The sequence below is a fragment of the Melospiza georgiana genome, chromosome 5, assembly GCF_028018845.1.
Source record: "Melospiza georgiana isolate bMelGeo1 chromosome 5, bMelGeo1.pri, whole genome shotgun sequence".
In the NCBI taxonomy this organism is placed as follows: Eukaryota; Metazoa; Chordata; class Aves; order Passeriformes; family Passerellidae; genus Melospiza; species Melospiza georgiana.
The window spans coordinates 46,489,246-46,515,886 of record NC_080434.1 but is presented as its reverse complement, the minus strand read 5'-3'; the positions used below and the strand labels follow the sequence as shown (position 1 = coordinate 46,515,886).

Sequence of the window (26,641 nt, the reverse complement as noted above, 5' to 3'; positions counted from 1 at the left end):
ATTTCTGCTTGGAGCTTAGGGTGCCAGAGAGCTGACATATTCCCAGTAGCTCATGTACCTCGTTCAGCAAAAGAACCTAAAGTCCTATTCTAAACTCATTTTCCAGCTGAAGAAAGGAAAAGATAAGAAAGGTGCACATGGTCCTGCTGTGATGGATCTTGGTCTGCTGTCACTATGAGGAGACTGTGGACATGGAATCCTTCCATACTGCCCTTGTGGCACTGCCTATTGATGGTGTGTGACCCATTCCATGGAGGGACTGATGGGATGCTCACTTACTGTATTTCTTTCTGTCTGGTACAACAGAGAGTGGCTTTAGCAACATTTGAAAACATTTTTGATGGTTCTGTTTTTACAGTGTTTGTGTTTCTTGTTCAATACAACAAAATCACATGAGAACTGAATCACATTCACCCATTTCCAAACTGTGTGTGACAATCTGCCCAGTATGAGAAATTAATAGCAGTTGTATCTTTCAAGCTCAGTAACTCAGGCATCAGAAGAGCCAACTTTTTAAAATTCTAACTAGATTTGTAATGCACCTGGTAAATGTCTGCCCTTTCATAAACACAATTTCTGTTCTTCTGAAATAAGTATTAAAAATACTAATGCAGGTCAAGTAGTTTATTGTTGGTATCAGCAACACCATAAGTACCCCATAATGAATGTAAAATGAATAATGAGTAGCTGTCATTGTATTATTTAAGATTCTTTAAACAAAAAACAAGGCAGTTAGAAAATCAAAGAAAAAGGTTCCTGAAAAGACAAAGGAAAGCAATGTTACAGCTGAGCTCCTTTTTTCACTTTTGCTGTGACACTGGTGGGAGAGCAACTGTGGAGGTCAGTGGAGCCCCAGATGAAGGCTTGGAAAAGCTCTAAAATGTGTTGAGAACAAAGAAGCCCTGAATCTCTGCAAGAACACTTTTGAGCTTAAAGAGCTGAATCTGAAGGAAGAGTACTGCCTTCAGTTTCCCACATCTCCTGGGACATCTGGTCAAAAGCCTGGTAAGACCCTGTTGAGAGAGTGCACTGAGTCACATTTGGCACCACAGACAAATCCTTTCTCTGAGCAATGTGCTCCACACTGTTCTAGTCTGTTTTAAGCTGTTTCTAAATTGAATAACTAAAGCAGTCTGGGACAGGGTCAGTGTCTAGAAAGCTAAGGTGAACTCTGGCTTATTCATGGACTTCATTTGTGTTTTTGGACAAGTAATTTGATCTTCTGTGACACAGTGATTGTTATTAACTTAATAGAGGAAACAAAGTCTATGATTTCTGAAGAGAAGTAGAAGCATTAGGAGCCTGTAGCTTCCTTGACCCAGGAATGGACAGAGATCTCTCTTGTGCAAGTACACTATTCACTTTGTGTTTTCCTTCTTTTACCTTTACTTATTCTAAAGCTGAATTTCAGGTCATACTGGAGACAGTCAGTGAATCAAATTTTTATCATATGCTTCAATTGAGATCAAAATGTCAAAACACTATAGAAAAGTAATCTTTATTTTTAGCCACAGAGAGGAAATGCATATACTTGAAAAGTCTGTCCTTGTGAAATATCTGCAGCACTTTTGCAGAGGCAAGAAATGCAAGTACTAAGTGTTTTGTCCTGAAAAGATGCTTCCATTGAATAATAATTAGTCCTTGTAAGGTAAATAAACCCTCCTTCTCTGCATGCCAAATAAGGTCTTCGTGACTTCAGGATGCTGGGATGCAGCTCAGGGTCCAACAATATGCCACCTTAACCTCTATAGTTTGTGCCTATCAGCAATCCTGAAACACTTTTGTTCCTCTATCTCCAGCTTACCTAAGTGCAAAATTATGTCATTTTGTCCTGTTTTGCATTGTCATTTTATTAGCAAATACTTTGTCCTTTTGCTACCACAAAAACCCCAGTGACTTCCTGCTGCTGAAAACTGACATTACAAAACAAGAAAGAGGAAGATTTATATCAAAATGAAACCCAACAAAGTAATTGTATCAGAACAAAGTGTTCCCAATCTGATTTATAAAGACATCAGTCTGTGTTCATATTTCTTCCAAAATTTTGACTTAAATAAGCTAAAATATGGTAAGTTGTATGAAGTACAACTTACCAATGTACAGATTTTACCCACCCCTACTGTTGCTTGGCAGCATTTTCAGATGATCAGTTTGGTCCATCTATAGGTCTGGGATTTGGAGTTCCACTTGCTGGGGAATGGTCTGTGGATCTACTTGGTCAAGATAGGATGTAGTAAAAAGGACAGTACTGGAACATTAAGGAGCCCTGCATTTTTATGTGGATTTCTATAATTGCATTTCATAATAATTATTTTTCAACTAATTTTTCTGCAATACCACTACAATTGTATCTCACTTTAGTCTCTGATAGTGAAACAAGAAAGAAATTTCCCTCTTTCTTGGTCAGTTCTGCTTGCTTTACCTCTTGTAACAACTGCACTGAAATCACAAAGAAATAACAAAGGCCCTTTCTAGTGAGGAGAACATGAGTTGTCCTGCAAAGCTTGGTTGTACTTAAGTATTAAATAATAGTGCTTAGCACTTGTGCAACTTAATGCCTTCTAATCTTCAAAGCACTTTACAAATCTTAACCAGTTAATCCCCACAGCAGCTCTGCATGTTAGGCTGTGAAGGTCACACATTAAAAATCTCCCATGATACAAGCTTGACTGCATAGTAAGCCTATGGGAAAAAAATATCTGCACACTTATGTTCCTGAAGTCATGAGTGTTTAATTTTACTGGACTGTAATGGCTTACTTTCAGTATGTAAGTACTGGCTTACTTTCAGTAAATTTGTTTTGCTTTCTTTTCCCATGCAAAGTAAATCCATTATATCCTGCAGCATGTCTCAGCACACAATATTATCAAAAATTTGAGGATATTTTTTTATTTTTAAAACTCCTGGAAGCAAATGAGAAGCAGAGGATATGAATTTTATTTAAGCAATCAAGTTTCTATTGCCAGTGATTGAAAAGACCATGTATGGGAAAGGGTCAGAAAGTCTCTAAAGACTGAAGCACTCAGGACAGTAACTACCATTTTTAGCAGCTTCTTTTGAAAATTTGACTTTTGTGAAATTAAGATTGCCAGGCAAACAAAATATGCTTATACTCAATTTCATTGGGAAACTTAAGCCTTTAGAGACCCTATTTCATTTGAGAAATAGCATGGTTTTTCTAGCTTGAATTTTCTTTGGATTTTCATGTTCCAGAAAAAAAAATCAAATAGTTGGTGCTAAAGAATATTATTTATTTAGCCTTTTCAGATCTAAAATGTCCCATGAAGTGGAGCTACTGGTTTTAGTTTACTGTAGCACTATCACAAACACCACTGCTTCCACCTGTTGTTAGTTCTGGTGGAAAACTTTTTAAAACAACATTAGAGTTTGACACTAACATTATAATTCTATGTGAAGACCAAATTCACCAATCAAAGGTCTAAGTCGTTAGCTCATGGCTACTCTCAAGCATCTGCATAGAAAAGAAGCATAGAAAATAAGCTTCTCAAAGTCTTTATTCTTTGTACTACTTATTGTAGAGTGGAAACAAAGTCTTTGACTGACAAGGACTTCTTCCAATGGAAGCAGACATAAAGTAGAGTTTTTGTCACAAGTTTAAAAAAACCCATGAGTTTTCCAGAACGTCTACTGAGACACTGCAGCTTTATATACAAATACAGCATGATCCTTCCCCTCCAAGGCACCAGGCAATTTAATGCCTCCTTCTGCTTTCAAGTACAACTGTCTCTTTGTAAAGCTTGTAATTTGAGAGCTGAGCCTTCGTAATAAGGAAGCTCTATGAAATCATAAAGACTGACCTTGATTCCTTATTTTTCTACTGGTTCAACCTGGAAGCTTTTATTTCCTTGGGTTTCCTTCTCTTTTTCCCCTTGCTTTGCTTTTATTCATTTTATTCCTTTTATTCCTTTTTTCCCCCTGACCTTTGGAGTAAATCACAAACAATCTTTGAACGAATAATTAGCATTTGCTGTAACTCTATAGTAAAAACCTTTACCTGAATGACTTCAAAAGGTTATCTAAGGGTAAAGGTTTCAGACAGACCAGGGAGAGAACAATATTCAGATGAAAGATGATAGGGATGAGCACAAAAGAGATGCTAGAAAGTAAAGGAATAAATGAATGGGAATGCAAGAGGCAACATAATTAGCCAGTCGTACATGCTTGCCACTACATAATTTCAGATGTTCCAAATGGAGCCTGGTATTCTGCAGACAAACTCATAATTAAGTACAGGGTTGCAATGCACAGGCACAAGAGATCTGAATTAAGGTTTCATGGACAGCCTTCTGGCTTTACCAATGTTTGGACACTTAATTTAATGACCTAAATCCTTTTTAATATAGAAAAAAATGATTTTAATGAGGTCTTTTAATTGTTTAGGGAGGAGGGATTGGTACAGACTGCACTTTACTATGTAATTGTAGATGCATAGTACTCCAAAGGAAAAGGTATTCTTTTTTCATTCTGCCTAAATTTGTATGATGAGACCATGATGAGACCTTAATAAATGTGGAGGGTGGGTTAACCTTAATAAAACCTTAATAAAAATAAGGGTTTAGGTTTTTCCCCCCTAAAGTGTATTAAGCTACATGACTAACATCTATTCTAAATGCATCGGAAGCAGGAAGTCTGGAGAGACTCTATAAGACTGATATGCAATTGCAGTTTTAGGAACATCCAGGAAAGCTTAGGTGGTAAGGGAAAAGGCTGTGTGAATTCCCCACAATTTTATGAGTCTACATCAGAATCCTTTTCTTAGAAGGTTGAATTTAGGCAGTTCTTTCAAATGGAAAAGCTTTTAAAATAAGTAAATATTCATGTCAACAAATAACATAAGGTGGTATTCACGCTTGAGTAATTTTACCTGAAGGAAGAATGAGGCATATATGGCATCATCTTCCAAAAAAGGTATCTGAAAGAGTCTGGGAATGGCAGAATCTGATTTGTCTGCACCAGTTGAGCTGACTCTACATTACAGAATTAAATTAGCAGAATGTACATGAAGTATGGCATAATAGGGACAAGTCAACACAATGTTTGCAAAGGGCATTCATGTCTTACATATTAGTCAAAGCTCTTTGAAGGTGTTAAGAAGGTTAGTTATTATCTAGCTGTTGAATTCCTTCCTAATGGAGATCAAGAGTCTTATCATTACTCCATGACTTTGGTACATTTAATAGAACATTAGGTTTATGTGTTTCCAGTATGCTTATTCTCATCTTGTTCTTATATTCTTCCCCTGAATCTTTTCATTCAGGTAGGATTGTCAAAGTAAAGGGAATGCATGTTCTTGAGTAATTTTGTCAGTCCTCAAAATCCCATCAATACGCAGTCTTGTTCTTCATAATCCTGTCTTCAGGTACATTAAAACTGATTTGAGCAAAAGATTACATGTAATGGGAAATGGTTCAATACATTCAGTACTTTGTGCAATGTTGTGCTGAGTTCTCTGCCTGTCATACAGGCTGGTATTTTTTCATTGCATTCTTCTTTATCTGGAATCTCTTATACATCATTTATAAGTTCTTGGGACGTGAGTATCTCTTTAGCTCATGTTTATAGTGCTAATTGTAGTGGGGTCCTGGTGAATGGCTGGGTTTTTTCGTACTTGTGCAATAAACACCTGTTAGTATACGAAGTATAGAAATAATCTGCCATTTTTAGACTGCTTTAATAGGAATGAGTGCGGGAGTAGGGGAAAAAAAACTATTCACTCTCAAGAGCCACGGGATGGGAAGACTTGCAGACAGGACCTAGTCACAAAGGTTAACTTTGCGCTTAACCTTTAAATGAGCAAGGGCTAATCTTCCTTGGCCGCTTTTGCCATCAACAGCCAGCACGGCTCCCATCAGCCTCGGCTTAGAGGAGCTCGGGGACCCTGCTGCTCCCCCCAGCACTCCCCACTGCCTTGACGGAGCATCCCTAGCCACCATCATCCCCATCAGCACCACCCTCCTGGCAGAAACCGCCCAAGCGACGAGACGAGACCGCCAGGAGAAGAGTTAACAGGGCATTGATAACCCGGCCCCTTTTCTGTCTCACCCCGCCTCCTCCCGCTTGCGGGGAGCTGAGGGATCCGGACGCGCCGGGCGGGGGTGGCCCCGGCGGAGAGGTGCGGGGAGGGCTCCCCTCCGCGCCGCTCCGCCGGGGGCCCCGCGGCTCGGCTCGGCTCGGCTCGGCTCGGCCCGCACGGCCGAGCGCCGCCGCCGCCGCGGGGATGGAGCCGCAGCCGGAGCCGCGCCGCGGGAGCAGGTGAGCACGGCGGGCAGCGCGGAACCGGCGGTGCGGAGGGCAGCCCGCTCCGCCCCGGGGGCAAGGGAAAACCCAGCGCAAAAACCCCACCCCGACCTCACACCAGTAGCCAAAGAGGGGAAAAAAAAAAGCGTCGCGGTACATTTGTGCAGATTGAGATGATCGTCTTGAAAACGCTGCCCGCAGAGCCGGGAGTCGCCCTTCTGGCGCTAAGCCAGCCCGAGAGGGAAGGATTTAGGGATTTAAGTAATTTTTTACACACTCGTGCGGTGTCCCCGCTCCCCCCGTGTCACATTTGGATTGAACGAGCCGCGGGTTGCAGCGCTGGGAACCAGCGTGGATGCTGGAGCTGAATTTGGTGTAGCACTTGGGGAGGGGAGTTTTTACCAAATGGGGGGAATTTACCACGGCAATAGCAAGTTTCTCCGTGGTCGCCTGCTTAGTTAAAAATTAAGTACGCGCTGTGTGTTGGCAGACAGTCCTAAGCAATGTTCTGGAGCAATCCTAAGCCGTAACAGTTCATGATTATTTTCTTCTTTTCCTAGAGGATTCTAAATACCGAGCTACTGCCTCCACATAGAGCTCTCAGCATTGCAGTGTTCGCTGCTTAATGAATGTTTGTAAAGGGATTTTCATTCCCGCTGAGCATCAGTGGGAGCAGCCAGAGCTCAGGGAGTCAGCTCACTCGTGCCTTTTCCTTTGCAAAGAATTTCTGGCAGAATTCAGCAGCCCTGCTGTGTTGACTTAGTGCACAGGATAACATTCCTTGCTGATATAGTTGCTCAGGTGAAGCGTGCTGCTGGAGTTTATGATTCTGTGCATGAAACTTGAGAAAGAGATAAGAAAATCATTCAGCAGCCTCTCCACGAGCAACAGAACTGGTCCTTTCAGGACTTTCTCCTGCCCCTTGATGGACACCAGAGGGTTGGCTTTGTTTTAGTAATTTGTTTTCAGTCTAGTCCATAAATTCATTTATTTCAGGAATATTTGCTATTTATAGACCATGTCTTTGAACAGAGTTTGAAATCAGCCCTACATCAAGGGATAAACATTTCCCATGCAAGCTCAGATTTGCAGATATTTTGCTGTCTGTTCTGGATGGATGAATCGGAATATGGTACAGTAGAAACAGTGCAAGGCTTGGTCTTGAAAAATATAATTTGCAAATTCCTGCTTTTAGTTATTTTCAATAGGCTACCTGAGGTCAGTAAGGTGATTCATAAGCATAAAGTTAAGCAGATGTCCGCTTGTTTGCAGTACCAGGATCTACATGGGCCAGTTCACAGGTCATAATAGCAACAGAATACTACTGTTTGACAGAAAACCATGGCTTGAGGGCCACACGTCTCATATTTATGAAGATTAAAGAGATTGGAAAACTATTTCAGACCTCTATATGCTTATGAAATAATTTTTAATTAAAAATGAAGAGTAAAAACACTGGTGCTTAAAAAATGTTGTATTTACCCTGATAAATGGACGTAGGAGTATCAACTGAATGATTGGGAGAAAAAGAGTCTAACTGTTGAAAAATTAGATAAATACTTGTGTCATAGCCAGGCTTTATGTAACTGACTTAAACTCATGTGACGCAGAATCCTGGCTGATTTCTTTTCTGTCAGAAAAGTTTAAGCAGAACGCAGTTGGACAGAAGGCACTGTATAACTTGGTTTGTATTTTGCTGTTGAAAAGCATTCAATTTTGAAGAAAGCTTTGCATTCATATCAATATGTAATAATTTCAGAGAAGTTAATTACTTACAGCCCAAGTTTCTTCTCAGCTAATGTTTCTTTTGATTCTCCATTTAAATACAGATGTTTGTAGTATCAACTTTTTTCCTGTATCATACAATAATTTCCTGATTTTAAAAAAAGAATAAATTCTACCTAAAAAGGCCACAGGATTAAAATATTTTCTAAATAGAGAACTTCAGCAGTGTTTATGTGAAATTTCAGCTCCCCCAGGGAGCCTTTCCCTTCCATGCTGATGAAGAAAAATTACGTTTTTCAAAGCCTTTCTTGTCTTTAAAATAGAGGGCTTGGAAATAACAAGTTATGTAAAAGGCTATCACTCATACTATAATGCATTTAAAATGAAATAATCTTTGAGTGAAGGTCTGGTGATTTATGAAAACAAGGGATCTTTTCTAGGGATGTTGACTACAGCACCACTAGGCCTTCATGCTGCTCAGCCTACTCCAGTCACCACTGGAAGAAGCTGTCAGTGTCAGACACTTCACAGAGGTTGCACCTCAACCTTTCAGTAACAACATAATGCAGTTTTTCTGTGCCTGGGTCTAAATGTGGACCCTGATAGGATTACTGGTGTATCTTCAGGAGCCTTTGTCAGCTGCATAAACACCCAGTTACTATTAGAGAGTACTTAAGACTCTTCGGAACACTAGCCTCAAAGACATATAAGACACCTTTTCTTTTTTGAGAAATAAATATAAATACATGCTTCCTATAACTAAAACTTACCAAAAAAAAAAAAAAAATAAACACCAAAGTGTATCAGTCAGAGTTTTTAGTTTTGTAGGATAAAAAAAATGTCATACTGGCTTTGATTTCATTCAAGTGGTCATCTACTGAGATAACTTACTACCTAGTACTGTCTACCACAAGATCTGTTCTTTTTAAACTGTATTTGGCAAATATGCTGAATACTGAATACATTTGTATATGAATATTTTAAGATAGGAAATTATATGTTCACTTGTGATAAACATTATAATCAAGAGTAGTTTATAAAATGTATCAAGAGAAACCACTTAGTAGTTCTGTAATTACTGTAATCGATTCTACAACATTTTATATCTTGAGATCAAAGGTAGCCATTGCCTGCCTCCATTTTAGATCCTACTTGATAATGTGCTACTTATCTTTTTTGTCTCTGAGATTTCAGCAGAAGATATGTTTTCAAGTAGTTTAATGTCTTAAGTCAGTTTGTAAATAATTTTAAATGGGGAGGTTTTGTGTATTTTGTGTACAGCAAGTATCATGTAAGCACCAACAGTGATGAGCTCTATGACTGAAAAAAAAAGGAGAATTATACTGCATAAATTAAAACTAATCCAACTGAAAACAGTACTCTAAACACAAACCCAGAGTGTGAGGAAACAGAAGAAATTTTAAAAACTGTAATTCAAGAACTGTAGAATGACATTCGGGAATAAAATATTCCTGTGACTATCCCTTGGCCTAAAGAATCAAGACATATGGAGAGGATACTTAAAATGACAACAGTGCTTGTAAAAGACCACCTTGACTGATTCATCAGAGGAAATGGAAAGTGCTAAATATTTAATGCTTGCTTAACTGTTGGAAAATGAGGAGACATGATAATTGTATACAAATGTTTGAGACATGCAGTGACCAAGGAGAAAAAATAGCTGCATTTAAAGCTTATGGGTAGATTGGCATGGTCAGGGGCTTTGAGATAGTGATGCAGGGTACAGAGTATTTCCTGACAGGTGCTTAACTGACTTAGGTCTTTAAAACCCCATTGGTAGAGGCTCCATGTCCTACCCAATCCATAGTCATTTTGAATGCTTTTCTGTTCTTCTTTTGTTTAAAGTGTCCTATCCACATCTTCCTTGTTGTGGCTTAAGCTACTGTCTTTTTTCTACCTTTCAGTTTTGGCAAAACAGGTATTTCACTTTGCAACAGTCATTCTTGTTATGAGATGATGCTCTCTCATTCTGGGCCATCACTTGGAAACAAATTTCTTTCCCCAGGATTTATGTGATTTCTGATCTCTTAGATATATACTGTATCTCATAATTGTTCTCTCCTATTTTATTCTTGCTTGAAGTTGAATGTAATACTGATATGCCAGCAGTGCTGAATGTAGGAGAAGGAAAATTTTATGTAACTTGCCCTATTTCTGTGCACTGATCCCATTTTTTTTTCTTTTCTTATTTTTTTGGCAACAGTATATTGCTAAAACCATCATAACAACATAGCATGTATGGTGTTAAATCTGTGAAATGTTATATGGCCCAGATCCACTTCTGCAGAGCTGCTACCAGTCATCCCATCCTGCTTCCTTCAGTCTTTGTGCAGTTGGTTATTCTTATCAAAACTGCTTTGCTTTTGTCTGTTTTGAACTGTTTAAACATTTGAATTCTCATACCATTATCCAGTTCATTTGGACCCTGATGATTTGGTCTGTCTGCAAATATCATACTAAGAAATTATTGAGGAGTGTCCAAGGCATATTTCTGGACAGGTTTGCTAGGGTATCCTTCCAGCATGATAGTGAATTTTGATAACAACCCTCTAAATATCCTCTTCAAAATGGTATCAACTGTACCATTCTACTGCAATTTCCAAAATCTTAAACGACTGTCCCTAATTTTTTTACTTGAATATGATGAGAGCAGGGGTTGTACATGTTGCCCTCAGTTTCTCAAATCTAATTTCTTGTGGCTCTGAGACTGTCTGACCTGAGACCAGTGCAATCAGCTCCCTACGTACTGTGTATTAGGCTTGTTTAGAAAAACCCTGAAATTAAAAGCCCCAACCTATTCTCTCCTGAAGTTCTTATCCCTTTGTCACTTATGCATTGACACCTGATGGCAATTAATATGAATAGTGAAGAAGAAAAACCTGAACATTTTGCTCTTCTCAGCGCTACTTATTTTTAGACTTTCCTTCCTGCTTAGTAGACCAAATTTTTCCTAGTCCCCACTTGTCCTCTGATGCCTGTACAGAGTGTTTCTGAGCAGGATCTGAAGATCCACATCAGTGCACATGCTGCATCACGTGGGTTTATGACTGTGTGGGACTTCAGTAGGAAGGGACTCAGTGCTGGGAGGTGATTTGTGAGTTTTGATGTGACAGTAAGGATGAACAGACACGTAAAGGGACTGTGAAGCTTCTGTGTGAGTATGCTTCTCCTCCCAGGGTTTTTTAATGGCCAGGGATCCATGTTTGTGCATTTTCATTTAGCAGAATGTTACCTATCTACAGAATGCAGTTTATGTACTTAGTGAAAACAAATCTGTTTACAGTGCAACGTTTCATGTATATAGACTATGACCCTAAATGCAAAACAGCAAGGGGAATATTAAATGATTAACTTATCCAAGAATGTGCAGTGCATAGTACTAGGTTTTGTCCGAACTGGAAAACAAAGCTAACAAAATGAATGTGACAGTGAATGGCTGTCATTTTGAGTTACTAGAGCTTGAACTATAAGCTTATTTTGTCCAAGGTCTTGGAAGAGCAGTCTCAGTCCTTTTAATGTTTTGCTGGGACAAAGTTCCATGTATTTTAGTAAGAAAAAATACAGTGATGGTGACTTCATTTCAACCAAAGAAATTACTTTAAAATGCTCTTTTCAGAGTTAGTGTATCAGCTAACAGTGGTTCTTGTCAAATGTGTCCCAGCTCTTTATTTTTTGTTTCTGAATTTTCTAAGCTTCACTGGAGGAAGGGTTTTGAAGCAGAATTTCAGCTCAAAAAGGTTTTGGTAATGCTGCATGGAGCTCCCCTTGCTCTGATTTCAGGCTCTGCATTTTCATGGGATTATAATGGTTCATGCGTGGTTGAAATTAATTACTGGAGCTGTTAGCCTTATGTAAGCAAACCATCCTCTATTGTATCCTCTTGCTAAACTTTCATTGCAGCTAGTTTAACTGTTCATGACAGCATTCCTATTAGTTTGTTTCATTACCATTTGTTTACTAATATAGCTGCTTTGCTTAAGGTGGAAGCCACTCGGAATGTTGGCATAGATCACTTTGTTGTCTGCATTATTGAAACGAGAAATCACCATCAATCAGAAGTTGCTGCTATTGAATTTATAATTCAATCCAAGGGTGAGCAAAGTTCTAATAAAGAAGTCTTAGGTTTGTTTTTCAGAAGGACTGCAATGACGTTTTGCTGTTGGAGATTAATTGGATTTTTGTCTTTGCATGGGAAAAATACTGTGGTTTATAGTCCACTAGAGCTGTACGCTTCAATTTCCATAGCTACCTGTATTTGAATGAAAAGACTGATAAGTCTTGGAAGTAAACTGGAAACTTTTCTCACTGAATAGGTGATTCTCCCTATTCTAGGGCTGAAGGAAGAAATACAAATTGAACTGCCCCACCTTTTACTTAGGTGTTATTAAAAGCTACAACTGCTTGTGTTATTGCTGGAGAGCAGGGTACTGAGGATGTAGACCTAGACCTTGTGGTTTATCCTGTTCCATTTAAGCAATTAATTAGGTTATTGCATGTGTAATCAAGATTTATGTTGCTGTGGCCACAAAGAGAGACACAACTGTGCTGAATTTCCTAGGTCTTTGAAGCAGTTCTTCTTACCCGAAATGATATTGAGAATTCCCATCAGCATGTGAAAATGAGTGTGTCTAAGAGGGGCCCTCATTAATAGGCTGAAATCTTGCCCTGAATGGAGTGAATCCATGCTGCTCATCAAAGGGTTACAGAAAATGGGCAGTTGCAAGAGAGAAGACAAGGCCAGCCTGTGGTGCAAATTAATCAAGAGCAATTGATTTAAAGACAAATCAGAGCAATGCAGGAAAATGACAGCATGGTTCCAAGAGGCCATTGACAAAAGCTTTGTGATGTATGCTGGGTACTGTGCTTGGCCTGGGTAGAAAGGCAAGGAGGAGCTGTGCAAGAGCCAGGTCAGGACTTCACAGTATTACTGTGTTGTATCAAGTTAAATAGTCCTGCTGACACAGCACATGCTAAAGGAGATGGGGGAAGTTGTAATAAATGAAAAGAACATGGAAGATGAAAATTGTAGGTGACTGGGAGGAGATAACTTGAGGTAGGTGAGGAGATCTGCAAGTGATTCAGAACTGCAGGTAATTGTGAAGAGCTTTTGGTAGACTGTGCTAGAGGCAGTGTTTTTGGACTGAACACTACCTCCTGTCCTTCAGTTTCAGGACACCCCAGTGAATCTGGGAGCCAGCAAATATTTTGTCCAATTGAGGATGAAATATTTAATACCATTAGTCAACACTGTAAATTAAATACTTTCAAAACCAACAACAAAAATTCAAACACACTTGCCCTCCCCCAAAAAACCCAAAACCCCACACATTATTTTTAAAAAGTGTTGGAAATGGGGGTTATTAATTTTGGTTGTTTTCATTTCAAGGTCACTTGCTGAAACGTATTTCCTACTTCAGCAGCAATAAAAAACATCCAAGCAACATGACTTTTATTAAAGCAGTATCCTTGAAAAATTAATTATCTAAAAGGTTGCAGAATGTTAATGGAATGGGAAGAAATTAGATTACCTTAGAGCCAGAGAACTCTTAGTGAGATATATAGCTATGAAAATATAGATCGTGTTTGTACAATTCCTTTTACCTTCTTGGAAGGTGTAATATTTTAGGGGGGTTTTTTTGTTTGTTTGATTGGTTTTGGGTTTTTCTTTAACAAAGAGGGAAAAGAGCAGTGTAGGAAAAAGTCAGTGGACTATAACCCATTTACTTCCAAACAATTTGTTAATGTACCACAGTTATCTGTGATGGACTGGTGATCCATTTCCCTGCAAATTCAGCAGAATTAAAATACAGTTTTCATCTAGTTTCCTCATTGAATAGACCAGCTGCAACAAGGGCCTCTTGTAGTCTCATGAACAAATCACCAGGAGGATGCCCAGGAAGCACTGAAGGGGAAGAGATTCCTGCTCTTCAGTTTTTATCCAAGCTGCTTGTTTGCAGTTGGTGGGTGTTTGTTGAGCTGCATTCACATCTCAGGGACTTGGCAGGACTTGCTGCAGAGTGACTGAACAGCTCAGAGCGACTGAACTGCTCAGTGCCAATTTACTGCACACTCCCATCTCTGCTCCAAGCCTCTGCATGAGCCCTTTAGCAGGGGCATAAGTACAAGAGAAGAAGGATTGAGCAAGGGAAAAGTTTCCATAATTACCACCTTCTGCTTCTCCTCACTGGTCTTGTCAGACAGCTTCTGGGAAGCTTAAATGAGAACTGGAGCAGATGCTGAAGCAGTGGGATTTCTGGGCATATTTTCATTACCTACTTTGCAAAACAGACTTTCAAATTATCTAGGAAGTTAAATCCAGAAGCTGGATGAAATGAATGTTTTCTACAATTCATGTCCAACAGAGGCACTGACTATTACTTTCAAAGCAAAGAAGTTGTTATGGTTGTTTTTGTTTAGAAAGAGAAATAGGGGCATTGAATTTGGCTGGTAAAGTTACACGGGTCTAAGTTCCTGTGGTTTTTTTGGTGACAGTTTACTTGTGTGAAAATGGTACAGCTGCAGGTCTGGGGAGACTCCTCAGGTTCCTTGTGTTTTGTAAACATTGAAATGAAGAGGGTAATTGCTGGGACATTTCCTGCCGTGCTGCAAAGTAAAACCTGATAGTATTATGAATCTTGACTGGAAAGTCAAATTGGCAAGTTTGATTTCATCATGTGCCTGAATTGTTTGCCAAATATAAACAATCAGCAGGAGTGGAAATTGTTACAAAATAGTGGATGAAATAATTTGTGTTTTAGTATACCACCATTATTCTATTATAACCAAATTATTTTCTTGACAATGTTTATTAAGAATATCTAAAAATAATAATTTCTAGTGGAATGTTGTAAGACATGGAAGTCTCCAGCATGTCCTGTGTAGCTGAAGACTCAGTACCAGTTCCAGTGAACAAGAAATTTAAAGGAAGAACTACGAACTTAATGGTCTTGGATTCGATAGGAAACGAAGCCCTTTCTCAGTCTGCACTGGAATTCAATGTAGACATTTTAGGAAAATAGAGAAAAAAAGACAACGTTTGGAATTCAGCATGAATGGTTGGAAACATTCTGCCTTTTCAGTGCTTTTCAAGAACTGCAGAGGTTGAACGAAGAGCTTCAAGTGGAAAGATAAAAAGAAAGCACTTGGATACACTGAACCACATAGTAACTGAACATGAAATATAAATTAGAGCAAGGAGCTGGTCTGGCAACAAAATAAAAGAAATGATTGTTAGTCTTTGGAATTACTACTTATAAATAGAGGACTCCTAGGCACTTCAACAATGAAACAGAGTATATTTTGAGACAGAGAAAAAAGACAGCTGGCAACATGAAACACCTGATTTATTTTATTTAAGGGTCAAATAAAAACAAAGGATTGGACTTTTGACTCTGAGAAATACTTACTTGAAATTACTGCATCTAACCCATTCCATGTGACAACATAACTTGAAATGGATTCTTAGAAAAGTTTGATTGAGTAACTTCTGGTGCATGTAATATAATTTCAATTATTTCATAATTTCTATGTTGCTTCTTTTGTTCAGTCTGTTACAGCTTTTCACTCTTTAATGAAACTGAAAATGTGCCTAGTAGCAATGTACTATACTGTTTCTGAATTTAATTTTTTATGTATATGTACATATTCGCTTAGTAAAAGGTGAGCTAATGCAGGATAAAAGAAAATTGTGGATTGTAGAAAAAAGAAAAGGATTGTGAAAATATTGAACATAAATCTTTTGAAGAGAGGTACTAATAGATACTACAGTCAGAATAGACTGTGAAAAGTATTAACAATTTGTCCCCACCTCTTACACAGTACCAGTGAAATGGATCAAGCCTTACATACTATTCTGTAAACATTCACACACACTTGTAGTATGTTGTTTTTTTTCAGTCACTGGGATTAACTCCCATTTTTAAATTAAAAAGATTGTATTTGTAGGACCGGTATAGGACAGGTTGTGTCTGTAGAACAGCTGCAGTGCCAGCTGACATTATTTATTACACATATATTAAAAAAAAAATAATAAAAGTGTTTTTTCTCATAGATACAATAATTTCTCATATATTCTTATCTTTTCTCTCATACTAATGTATTTCAAACTAAAAGCGACAGGAAGAAGAAATTTTTATTATGGTTCCTAAATGTATAATATTTGAAAATCAAGGTAAGTAAATTAAAGTCTTTGCGTCTGACCTTTTCAAATGCAGTCAAAGGAGTCACTTTTATAATTTTATCTTGATAATACATTGCTTAGTCTGTTTGATGTTTGGAATCTGGCTTTAATCTCTGTGGAATTGTTGGACAACTGAATAAGTTTTGTTTTAATAATGGGAAGAAATATTTCCCATATAAACAGGCAGTTTAAATTAGTTTGAAGAATGCCTTAACACTTTGGAATGTAACCGCATCAGCCTTCATCAGATACTCAAACCTCACCTGGTTGGTCCTTGGATGAGAGGATACATAAAGGAAGATGTAAGATGCTGTATGAAGAGATTCAGTGTCTGCATCGACTTGGTATCTACCTGAGCTCAGGGGTAATACTTAAAGTTTAAGAAGATACCATTTCTTGGACCACTAAACTAAAATACTGTGCTAAGACATGAAGATAGTGGAGTGGAAGTAGGGAAATCGAGGTTTTGTTGCTGAAAAATTTTAGCAAGTTAATAACTTCTAGAGGGGTGATAAACCACAAATCACTTATGCATGATTTAGGGGCTTAGGTTTCAGGGACCAGGCTGTATTTCAAGTAACATATTAGTAGTTTGCCTGTTCACATTAGCAACAACAGGAAAGTTGGTTCTTAAAATCCTGTTCACAACTGGTTGGACTGATGATTGTAAAGGTCTTTCCAAGCTAAATGATTCTATGATTCTATATCCATTCTGCACTTTCACTGAATTCAGGCTCTCTTTTGAACCAGATAAGCTTTTACTATATTGGGGGACTTGGCAATGTGCCTATTATTGCATAGACGTGCAGTTACATAATGCTTCACAAGGGAGGAGATACATTCACATTTTTTCTCGACTTTCATGAAATAAAATCAGATCCTTTGAGTAAAGACTATTTTATAAATATGACTGGTAGATGGATGTAATTTATGAATATAGGCGTACAAGGTCCTGAATTATGCATGCCTATATAAAGTCTATAAAATATAAAGTCTATACTGCAACAGTTTGTGAACGTTCATTTTGTTTTCAGGATGGAACATGAGGCTACCCAGCTAGAAAAGCAGCATGTGCACAGTGTGTATGAAAATACAGCTGCCTACTTCAGTGATCTGCAGACCAAAGCATGGCCTCGTGTTCGGAACTTCCTGCTGGAACAGAGGCCTGGCAGTCTCGTTGTTGATATAGGTAAGCCATTCTTTGAGGTGGCATAAAGCATTGTTTATAAGCTTTGTTAATCATACGTAACCTTCAGATCAACTGGTTTTTTAAGTTGTTTAAATCTGTTTTGAAATTGTTTTTAAGTCCCAATGCTAGATGCCATATACTGCTTCTTTTAATTCTTTGGCAGTGTATCATGTAGACAGTAAATAAATGTTTTCCCTTATTTTTGTTGAGCTAAGTCTTAATCTATCAATTTCCTCACCAGCTTAATGGCCTTTCATTCCCCTGGAGTCCTTTTGAAAAAATTATGTTAATAGCCCAATTATTTAATATTTCAGCTTCTTTAGATCACTTGGTTTATGTAATAGTAGTCTGCAATTTATTTGTTTTCATTTGCTCTAAAACTCTTCCTAGCAAGGCTTTTTATTAAGAGAAATCTTATATGACTGCTGTTAAAAATATATTAAAAAAAAAAAGAATCTTCCTGTGATCCTAAGTATGGACACCATATTTAGGTGTTTTCCTGTTATGGCATTGACTTCCCTACATTCCCTAGTATTTATACCTGGATTTTCTGTTGTTCCTGCAGACTTTCCAGGGAGCTTCCAGATGCTGGCACGTTTCCTTTGCTTCATTATGACTTCAGTCCCACACAGCATGTTGCAAAACAAATGCACTTTGTACCATTGTGTTTTCCATACTGTTTAAACTAATAAAATACTTTTACACAGCAAGGTTTAACAAATGTGCACAATAAATTATGCATCTGCTTTATCCTATAAGACAAAAACATTGTTTGAATATGCTGTAGGCCGTAATCAGGAGATAATATGGAGTTCTCCTGTTGCTGTTGAGCATTACACCAAAAATACTTGATAAATGTTATTTTGAGCATGTAGCTATTTTTATATGTCTGCACCATTGTCATTAATCTCAGGAAATATCCAATGGCTTACACTCACTCAACTGAGAGCTAGATTGAACATTGTCAGCTAAAATCATTGTCACCTCAGCAGAAGTCATTTGCATCTTAGCTAAAGTTTTTTGGGGCTCTAAGAACACTGATTGATGAAAGCTTAAGGTCACCCTGTTGCAGTCTCATCTGGAGAGAAGATGAGACTTCATCAAAATCAATCCTTACAGTTGCCAATAAGAATTCTCCCATTAAGGCACACAAGGGATCTTGTGTATCTTATTAAACCTCTTTTAAGAGGCCAAAAGTAAGCACAATAGTCAGATTCCTGTAGATCTTATTAAACCTCATAAAAGATATTTAAGTAGGAGTTGCACTAAAGTGGCACTAAAATCTTCAAAATGAGATCTTTAATTGGTAATTTTCAGTTTAATACTGCCTTTTACTAAAATATAATTTTGTCTGTTTGCCTTTTCATGGATCATATTCCATATGATCCACTTTCCATATTTTTCATGGATCAAAACACATGAAAATAGCTTGACCACTGTTAGCTTCAAGGAATTCACCTTCCTGAAGACTCATTTAAAAGTGAATCTCTGGCAAATGTAGATATTTAGAATAATGGGATTGTTGACACTATTTACATTTATTCCAAAGAGGACCCTGTACTTCCAAAGACTCACAGTGATTACAAAGCACTTCACCAAAAGCCATGAGTTAAGCAACTGAATCTCCCAAATTAATGATGGTTGAATAAATGTTCTTCAGCAAACACAATAATGAATAATAATTTATAAAAATCTTTAAAATTTGTAGTTTTCAAACATGCAGAGCTTCATGTATTAGTGCATATATTCCTTGAACTGCATTTGCAATATTAGTATTTTCCATTTTTCTCAAGTGTTATCTCAAAGAATAGTGCTTGCTTTTAGCTGAGAAATATGCTCTTTTTCACCGCTGAAGTGCTGTTCAGTTCTGCAATAATTCCTGTGCTGTCTCTCTAGATAATGGTGCACATTAACATCAACAAGAGCAGCAGTGCTGCAAGAAGCAGTGATGTTTCTAAAGATAACTCCAGGCCTTTAAATTGAGTTACCAGTACTGAGCTGATTCTCTTTGCCAAACTGCTCCCCCTTTGCTTGGCTGTCAACATTCAGAAATTATTGCTCACTAGTGACCCAGAGCTGCAGTGAAAGGCTCCCAGTATAATTTTGAAAAGTGCTTGTTATGCATAAGGCATTGAGGGATCCTCTGAAAGATTCAATTCACTACAGCACAGTCTGTGAGAAGACAGACTTTTAGGTAGAAGACATTCTGGAACAGTTAATTACATTTACATGGGTTATAATGCATTGGCACAAAGCCAAAAAGAGGATGTGCCTGCAATATGGAAAGAACTTCTATGATTTATGGTTATTTTCGAGTCTGTATCTAAAGTAAAAATTTTCCACTCTGACTTGTGTCAGTGGCATTTATGGTTCAGGACTTCTTGGAGAGAAATGGTATGCACTGGAGAAGTACTGCATGGGTTTAAGCAAAGGAAAGAGATCTGTTGCAGATCACTGAAAAGACATAACACACTGGCTTCAGGAAATCCCCTGAACAGAAAGTAACTGCAAGCTGGAATGGCACTGGGGAAAGTGCCTTAGTGCTTATCCTTTTCTTACCCTCTCCTGGGTGCCCATTTATGCTCATTGTTGGTAACAGGACACCAGGCTATATAAAGACTCAGTATGAAGCAGCGTGGTTGGGTTTTTATTCTCAAAGATGTACAATACAGAGGACCATTCTTTCCTCCTCCCACCTGCACTTGTCCTTGTTCCCCACAGAAATACAGAAAACCTGCTATTGTACAGGGCTGTGTAATGAGTATTTTTGTCAGTGATGATGGCGCTGTTACAGTCCTAATAGTGTGAACATACAATTTCAACAGTCCACATGAGCTCTGCAGCAGTTAGGCTAGTCAGCACAAACCCTCTTTTTGTTTTCCAGGAAAATTTAGGATTAGGAAAAGCCTGCATATTATTTTCACTGATTTGGGAGGGAGAACAAATGTTTGGAATATATATTCTAACCTAGTATCCTTTTCTTTAGGTTGTGGAACTGGAAAGTATCTCAGTGTCAACACTCAAGTGTATAATCTGGGCTGTGATTACTGTGAGGGGCTGGTAGAAATTGCAAGGAAGAAAGGTGATGAAGTTCTGGTGTGTGACAACCTTAACCTTCCCTTTAGGGATCAGTGCTTCAATGCAGTCATTTCAATTGGAGGTAAGACAACATACCTACATTCTGGCCCCAGCAAATGAGAATTTGAGCATTCTTTTCTTTCCATGTGGCTTCATTTCAGTTAATTGTTTTGAAACAGTTCCTTAGAATTACAGGATATATAACTTAATTTAATTTAGTCAACATGAAACAACAAAACTCCCATTACTCAAGAGGCACTGTTGACCAAGGAAATATGCATATCCCTTGTTTGTTTATATGTGCTAGAGAAAAGATTTCCTTCCAGCATGCATTGTAAACAAGTGAAAACTAATCTAAACATGGCTGCTCAAAGCTTAAACAGATTAGATGCTCAAGACAAACTCTTGGTTTCTCCATAGCATCTGTTTTGAACAGCAAATGCATCGAAATGAAAACTTTATAGCAGAGTTTGGTATTTATATAAAGTATTATGTATTATGAATTCAGATTTTTCTTAGTCATAAGCACTCAGATTCATACAAGTACTTCTTGAATAAAATGACCAGAACATCTCTGCATCTTAACTCTTCTGATCTCTCTTTTTGAAAATGCTACTCGTAATTTGAGAAGTATAATTTGCAAAGCATAGATAAAAAAAGAATACCCAGTTACAGTTTAGGTTTTTAGCTCTAGTCTTGACTGAGCTTCTTTCGGGTTTTTTAATTCATCAGCAAAGTACAAAGCATGATAATTATTATTGATAGCAATCAACAAACTACTTGAAATGTGATATAAATTTCTTTTAAAATGTATCTTTCACATAGACAAGTGGAAGGAAAGGGTGACTAATACACAAGGAGTAACCATATTACTTTGCTTTCATGTTGGCTAGTTAGCCAGTGAGCCCTACTCACATTTTGGGTCTTGTAGCACCATTCAGTGCTTATCAGATCAGCAGACTCAGAAGGATAGCATACCTATCTAGTGTTTATATCAGTTATAAGCCTGACAAGTTTAAAAGTTCACATGCTATTTCAGTACATTTAACAATAATGGATTTTAATCTCTCTTGAGTAGAAACATGGTATGCCTGTGTCCATCTAATTCTAAATAAAGTGGTTTTCATCCTATTACAGAGAAAAACAAGTATTTATGTACTTAGTCAAGTACTCTTCTTGGATCTGTTGGTATAATCATGTTTATAGCATTGATTTTTCTGCAGAACCACCAGAGTGATTCTAACCAGAAGGAATATTTAACCCATTAAAGAATTTGCACAGATTCCGTTGGTTGATTGTTATTTCTTTCTGGTAAATTAAACTTGTGTGTGTATGCTATCTTTGTCAGTTTTGATAAAATTTTGCAGGAGGTTCTGTGGTGATATATGACCTAACTCCAGTATAAGAAAATATCAGTTCCCTTCTCCCTATCCTGTACCAAAAAAAAAAGATTTTCTAGATTTTTTTTTTGCAATTTTGAAAAAGATTCCTTGGAGTCAGGAGTACAAAACAAACACTGGCTATATAGATGGGAAACTCTTCTCAGAGTTTTCTATTTTGTATTCTCAGCAGTTTGTGAATAAAGCTACATTTTTTCCCCCTTGGTAATTTAATTGTTGTTTTGAATAAAGACAGGGCTAGTTGGATGCACTTTTCATAGCTGCAGTGTTGAACTAACACTGTTTCTACACCTACAATTGGCTACTGTCTAGCAGCACATATAATAAATTTTTTCTGAATTTATAGAGAAATATCTTCAGGTAAGAACATACTCTATTACCTGCTGTTCCATGGGTAGATGGAATGTTTTTCATGTAGAAGTGGCTGGCTCCAAGTCCACTTGAAACAAAATCATGGAATCAGTCCTCTTTACATCACTGAACCAAATCTAGTACTGATGATATATAGAGCAACATGACCAATGTGTCCAAACTCAGTACAAGTTAATGCCTCTGAGAGTTTAAAGAGAAAATAGTTCTCTTACCTATTCTCTGACTGTTAAAATTGGCTCATTCATACTCCAGGAGAATAAGAAGATAAAAATAATGTAGAAATCTTGAAATGTAGTATAATTTCACATTGAAGTGAAATTTGAAAATGTGTAAATTGTCCTGGAAAGAAAAACTAAAATATTGTGATAAAAGTTTTTATTTTAAATTTGACTTTATTTTTTCTACCATAACATAATGTAAAAAAAAATTATAAAATGCTGAGCCATGCAATGTAGACATTATTTTTTACAAAAATTAAATTTAATTTGACAAAAATTAAAGCAATGGTGAATATTGTCTAAATTTTCTCACTAGATCTTTTGCAAGTGTGCTGATATAAAAGTTCAAATATCTTTTTACTGATATTACATTTTGCTGTGTTTGTTACATGGTGAAAAGATTTTCTATTTTCAGTCAGATAAGTTTGAAAATTGTGCCAAAAACTAAAGTCAGCTTGATATTATCTAACTCACCGAAAGGCTAGGCATTTAAGGGAAAGCTTGCCATGGTTATGCAGAGGGTTATGCAGAGAAACAGAAACCTTCAGCTTATATGCCTGACTTTTATTGAATTCCTGTTTTGGGAGGAGATTGATTTCCTTCTTCCAGATTTTCTTATTTTCATCTATTGAACACAATCATCAAAGAGAGCATTCTGAGGTGAACCTCCTTTGTGGTACCTGTAAATTCAGCACTGTTGCTGACTTGCAGCAAGTGATAATTTGGAATGAGGCAACTGAGATGACTGAACATGTAGAACAGGTTGAAGATGGAAATGCTTTGTCATTACTGATATTCAGTACATAATACCTTTCTTTTTCCACAGTGATACATCATTTCTCAACTAAACAAAGGAGAATCAAAGCAATAAAGGAAATGGCAAGGATATTGACACCTGGAGGCCAAATAATGATTTATGTTTGGGCTATGGAACAAAAGAATCGTCGCTTTGAGAAACAAGATGTATTTGTCCCATGGAACAAGGCCTTGTGCTCTCGCCATTTTTCAGAATCAAATCAATCTGGAGATAAGAGTGACTTTGTCCATAGTGCAAAAAGCCAAGACATAAACCCTGCACAGCTTGTCATCTCTGAGTGCAGCTACCAAAACAATCTGCAGCCAGAAACGGATTCAAAACATCCCCGCAATATGGACCATTGCTTACCCAGAGCCTGCTGCATGAAAATTTCTGAGGAAGAAAACAGATTTTACAGTGCCCTAGGAAGGTCTTTCCGCTCATGGTTTTTCTCCAGATCCCTTGATGAATCAGCCCTGAGAAAGCAAAGTGACAAAATGAAGCACCTGAAACGTGAAGCAGTGTGGGCCAACAGTGCCGTACCCATTCAGCATTCACGGCACTGCAGCTTGGATTTCGGTCACCATGGGGCTCTGTTAAATGAACAGAGCTTAGATGATGATGATGATGTGTTTGTGGAAAGCCTGTCTCTCAAAAAGCCACAGTGGTCACCAGCCACACATGCCCTGAAGGATTTAAGTTTAAATGGAGGACACCAGAGTGTAGCTCAGAGCAAGGGGGACGAAGCTTCATTTATAAATGGCCCAGTGGAAGACAAGGACTGCATCTGTGATTGTAATAAAGATGGTGCTGGTAAGTCTGATGCCAGCAAGTTTTTCAAAAGAACTTCAACAACTGACTCCACTGACTCAGCTTTGGATTCAGCAGTGTCTGTTGGGGACCAGACTGATGCCATGCTGGATACAAAGGCCTTCATGCGTTATTACCATGTTTTTCGGGAAGGAGAGCTGAGTTCTCTGTTAGAAGAGAATGTGCCTGAGCTTCAGATACTTTCTTCCTGCTATGACCATGGAAATTGGTGCATTATTGCAGAGAGAAGAGGAACATCGCTATAAAGAGAACAAAGCAGAATCCAGTGACTGAGGATTTTAAGGTCTTCCTTGTGTTACTGTGGTTGTGCAGTGTGACATGGAATTCGAATCTTGTAGTTGTGTGCCATTCATTTTTGAGTTATTAACTCTTAACTATTTAACTAGCTAATGCAAGATCTGTATATAGGAATGTAAATGGTAGACAATATTTATGTTTTGTTAAACTTTTATGAAGTTAAAACTGTAGAGTTTTATATTGCTGTTAGCAAATAATTGTGTTTTAAAATATACTTTTCTATTGAGAAATAAACCTTTTTATAAAACAAGGATCAGGACATCTTTTATGAGAAATATCCTCTCAGTAGAAAGTCTAGTCTTTGTTCTTCAGATGCCAGAGGTTTGTCACAGTGCTCCCTATTCTTGAAGGCCTATAAATGAGACATAGACACTGTCTAAAATTGTACTTGACTGTTACACTGGTAGCGTGCATGCTGCAGAACTGGGAGCAAGCATGGTCCCAGTGCTCCTTAGCTGGGAGTAGAGTTATGAATGGGCAAAAAACTGTGTACCAAACAAGCTCTGCATATTCTGTAATTTGATGTTTGTATTTGGGAGCAAATGACAGCACAGATTGAGAACAGTATTTTTTACTTTTGTTTTAAAAATAATTTAATTTGTTTCTCAGGTGCAGGTGAAGTTTTATGTGTTAGCTCTCACAAATACTTTATCTTAATTTCCTTTGCCGTAGTTTTTCATTGGCTATGTGTATATGAAAGTCAGAGGAATTTGTGAGAGTATGAGTATTATGTAAAGTTCTAAAAAATCAAATCCTTGAAATACATACATCTTTTTGATAAGCTTGGGAAGCTAAGATTAAATTAATAAAAATGCTGTGCATATCTGGTCAGCTGTTGTATTTACTTTTCTTATTCACAGACATGAGGATATATGTTAACGTGTGTTAAATAATGTAGACAGGAAAAGGATAAGGCCAGTTTGCACATAAATTACAAATTCTTGTCTTGTGAAGTTTAAATGAACCTTTTGATACCTAGGTGATAATAGATGGTTTACACAACTTTCCTGTTCCCTCCAAGACATACCATCACTATCCATCTGTAGTCAGTTGTAGCAGTTTATAGTGCTGGGGATAAAAAGCACCTTTGGCTTCAGAAGATCAGTGGTGGAACTGCCAACTGAGGCAGGGCTAGAAGAGGCTGATTACCTCATTATCACAGAGTTACTCCATGCCTGGGCTTAATTCATAGTCAGTGCTTGCAGTGCAGGGCACATCTTCAGCTGGTGTGATTTCATGACCTTTAGTGGAGCTGCACAGATTTCCCCCTTCCCCAAAAACCCCAAAATCCCAAACCCCTTTTGTCACAGCAGTTTTAAAGAGCTATGTAATTAAGATGTCTGCCCTATTATTGAGCAAGTAGCTTTGAATACAAGGCAATAGGAGTGAAATGCCAAGCTTTTCCAGTCTATGCTGCATGAGCAGGTGGATTTGGGATTGTTCAGTAGAAAACCTTGATGGTGCTGAGTATTTTTTGATGTAGCTTCCCAGCTGTTAATTGCCACATGGTAATGTATTATAGATTTATCTACTGGAGCAACATCCTCAAGTGATCATTTTTATCTTCCTCATAGCTTGAGATCCTTACACTTTATCCTTCCTGGGTCTGTACCACTTGCACTCCCCACAGGCCTTTGAAAATCAAAGGGTGGCTAAAGAACCATACATTTGAGGCTTCTGCAATACCATTCCACTCTAATCTAAATGTTACTTTCAATGCAGCCTGAGGCTGTGGCTTTCAGTTGCTGTGTATGAGCATGCTTCAGAAAATGGCCCACATTCCCTGCCTCACTGGGTCCAGCTGCTCCTGCCTGAGGGGGCTGCATCTGCTGCATCCTCAGGCTCCAGATTCAGACACTCAGTGCCAAAGTTCCCATACTGAAGAGCCAGCATGGACTGTGCTGAGATCCACACCTCATTTGCAATGTGGTTGTGTCAGACAGGGCAGGCCTGCCTCTTTTGTTGGGAATTTCTGGATGAGCTTGAGAATTTTGGAAGAGAAGTCGATTGCTGCCAGATAAAGTATGCCAGTGGATATTCAGCACTCCTGGAATTTGGGCTGCATTTCAGAAAGCAGTAGATTATTATTATGCTATATCCAATTCTGAAACGTCATCCCTAAATACCAGCATGAAGAAACTTTATAAAACACATATAAAAATTTATTGAGTGTTATTACTATTAAGATTTTAATTGACAGCTGAATTTAATTATTTGGGAGAAAGAACATCACAAGATCATTTTGTTACGAATGTCTACAGTCTGACTGTGGCATGT

At 37.9% G+C, this 26,641-nt stretch overlaps 1 protein-coding gene across 1 annotated transcript; it reads left to right on the top strand.

Moving 5' to 3' along the window:
• Nucleotides 1-6,206: 6,206 nt before the first annotated feature.
• On the top strand, nt 6,207-25,195 carry TRMT9B (tRNA methyltransferase 9B (putative)). The gene is made up of 4 exons (XM_058024517.1): nt 6,207-6,273; nt 17,218-17,372; nt 20,359-20,532; nt 23,267-25,195. The coding sequence occupies exons 1-4, from the start codon at nt 6,239-6,241 to the stop codon at nt 24,310-24,312; spliced, it is 1,410 nt and encodes a 469-aa protein (XP_057880500.1). The 5' UTR covers nt 6,207-6,238; the 3' UTR covers nt 24,313-25,195.
• Nucleotides 25,196-26,641: the final 1,446 nt, after the last annotated feature.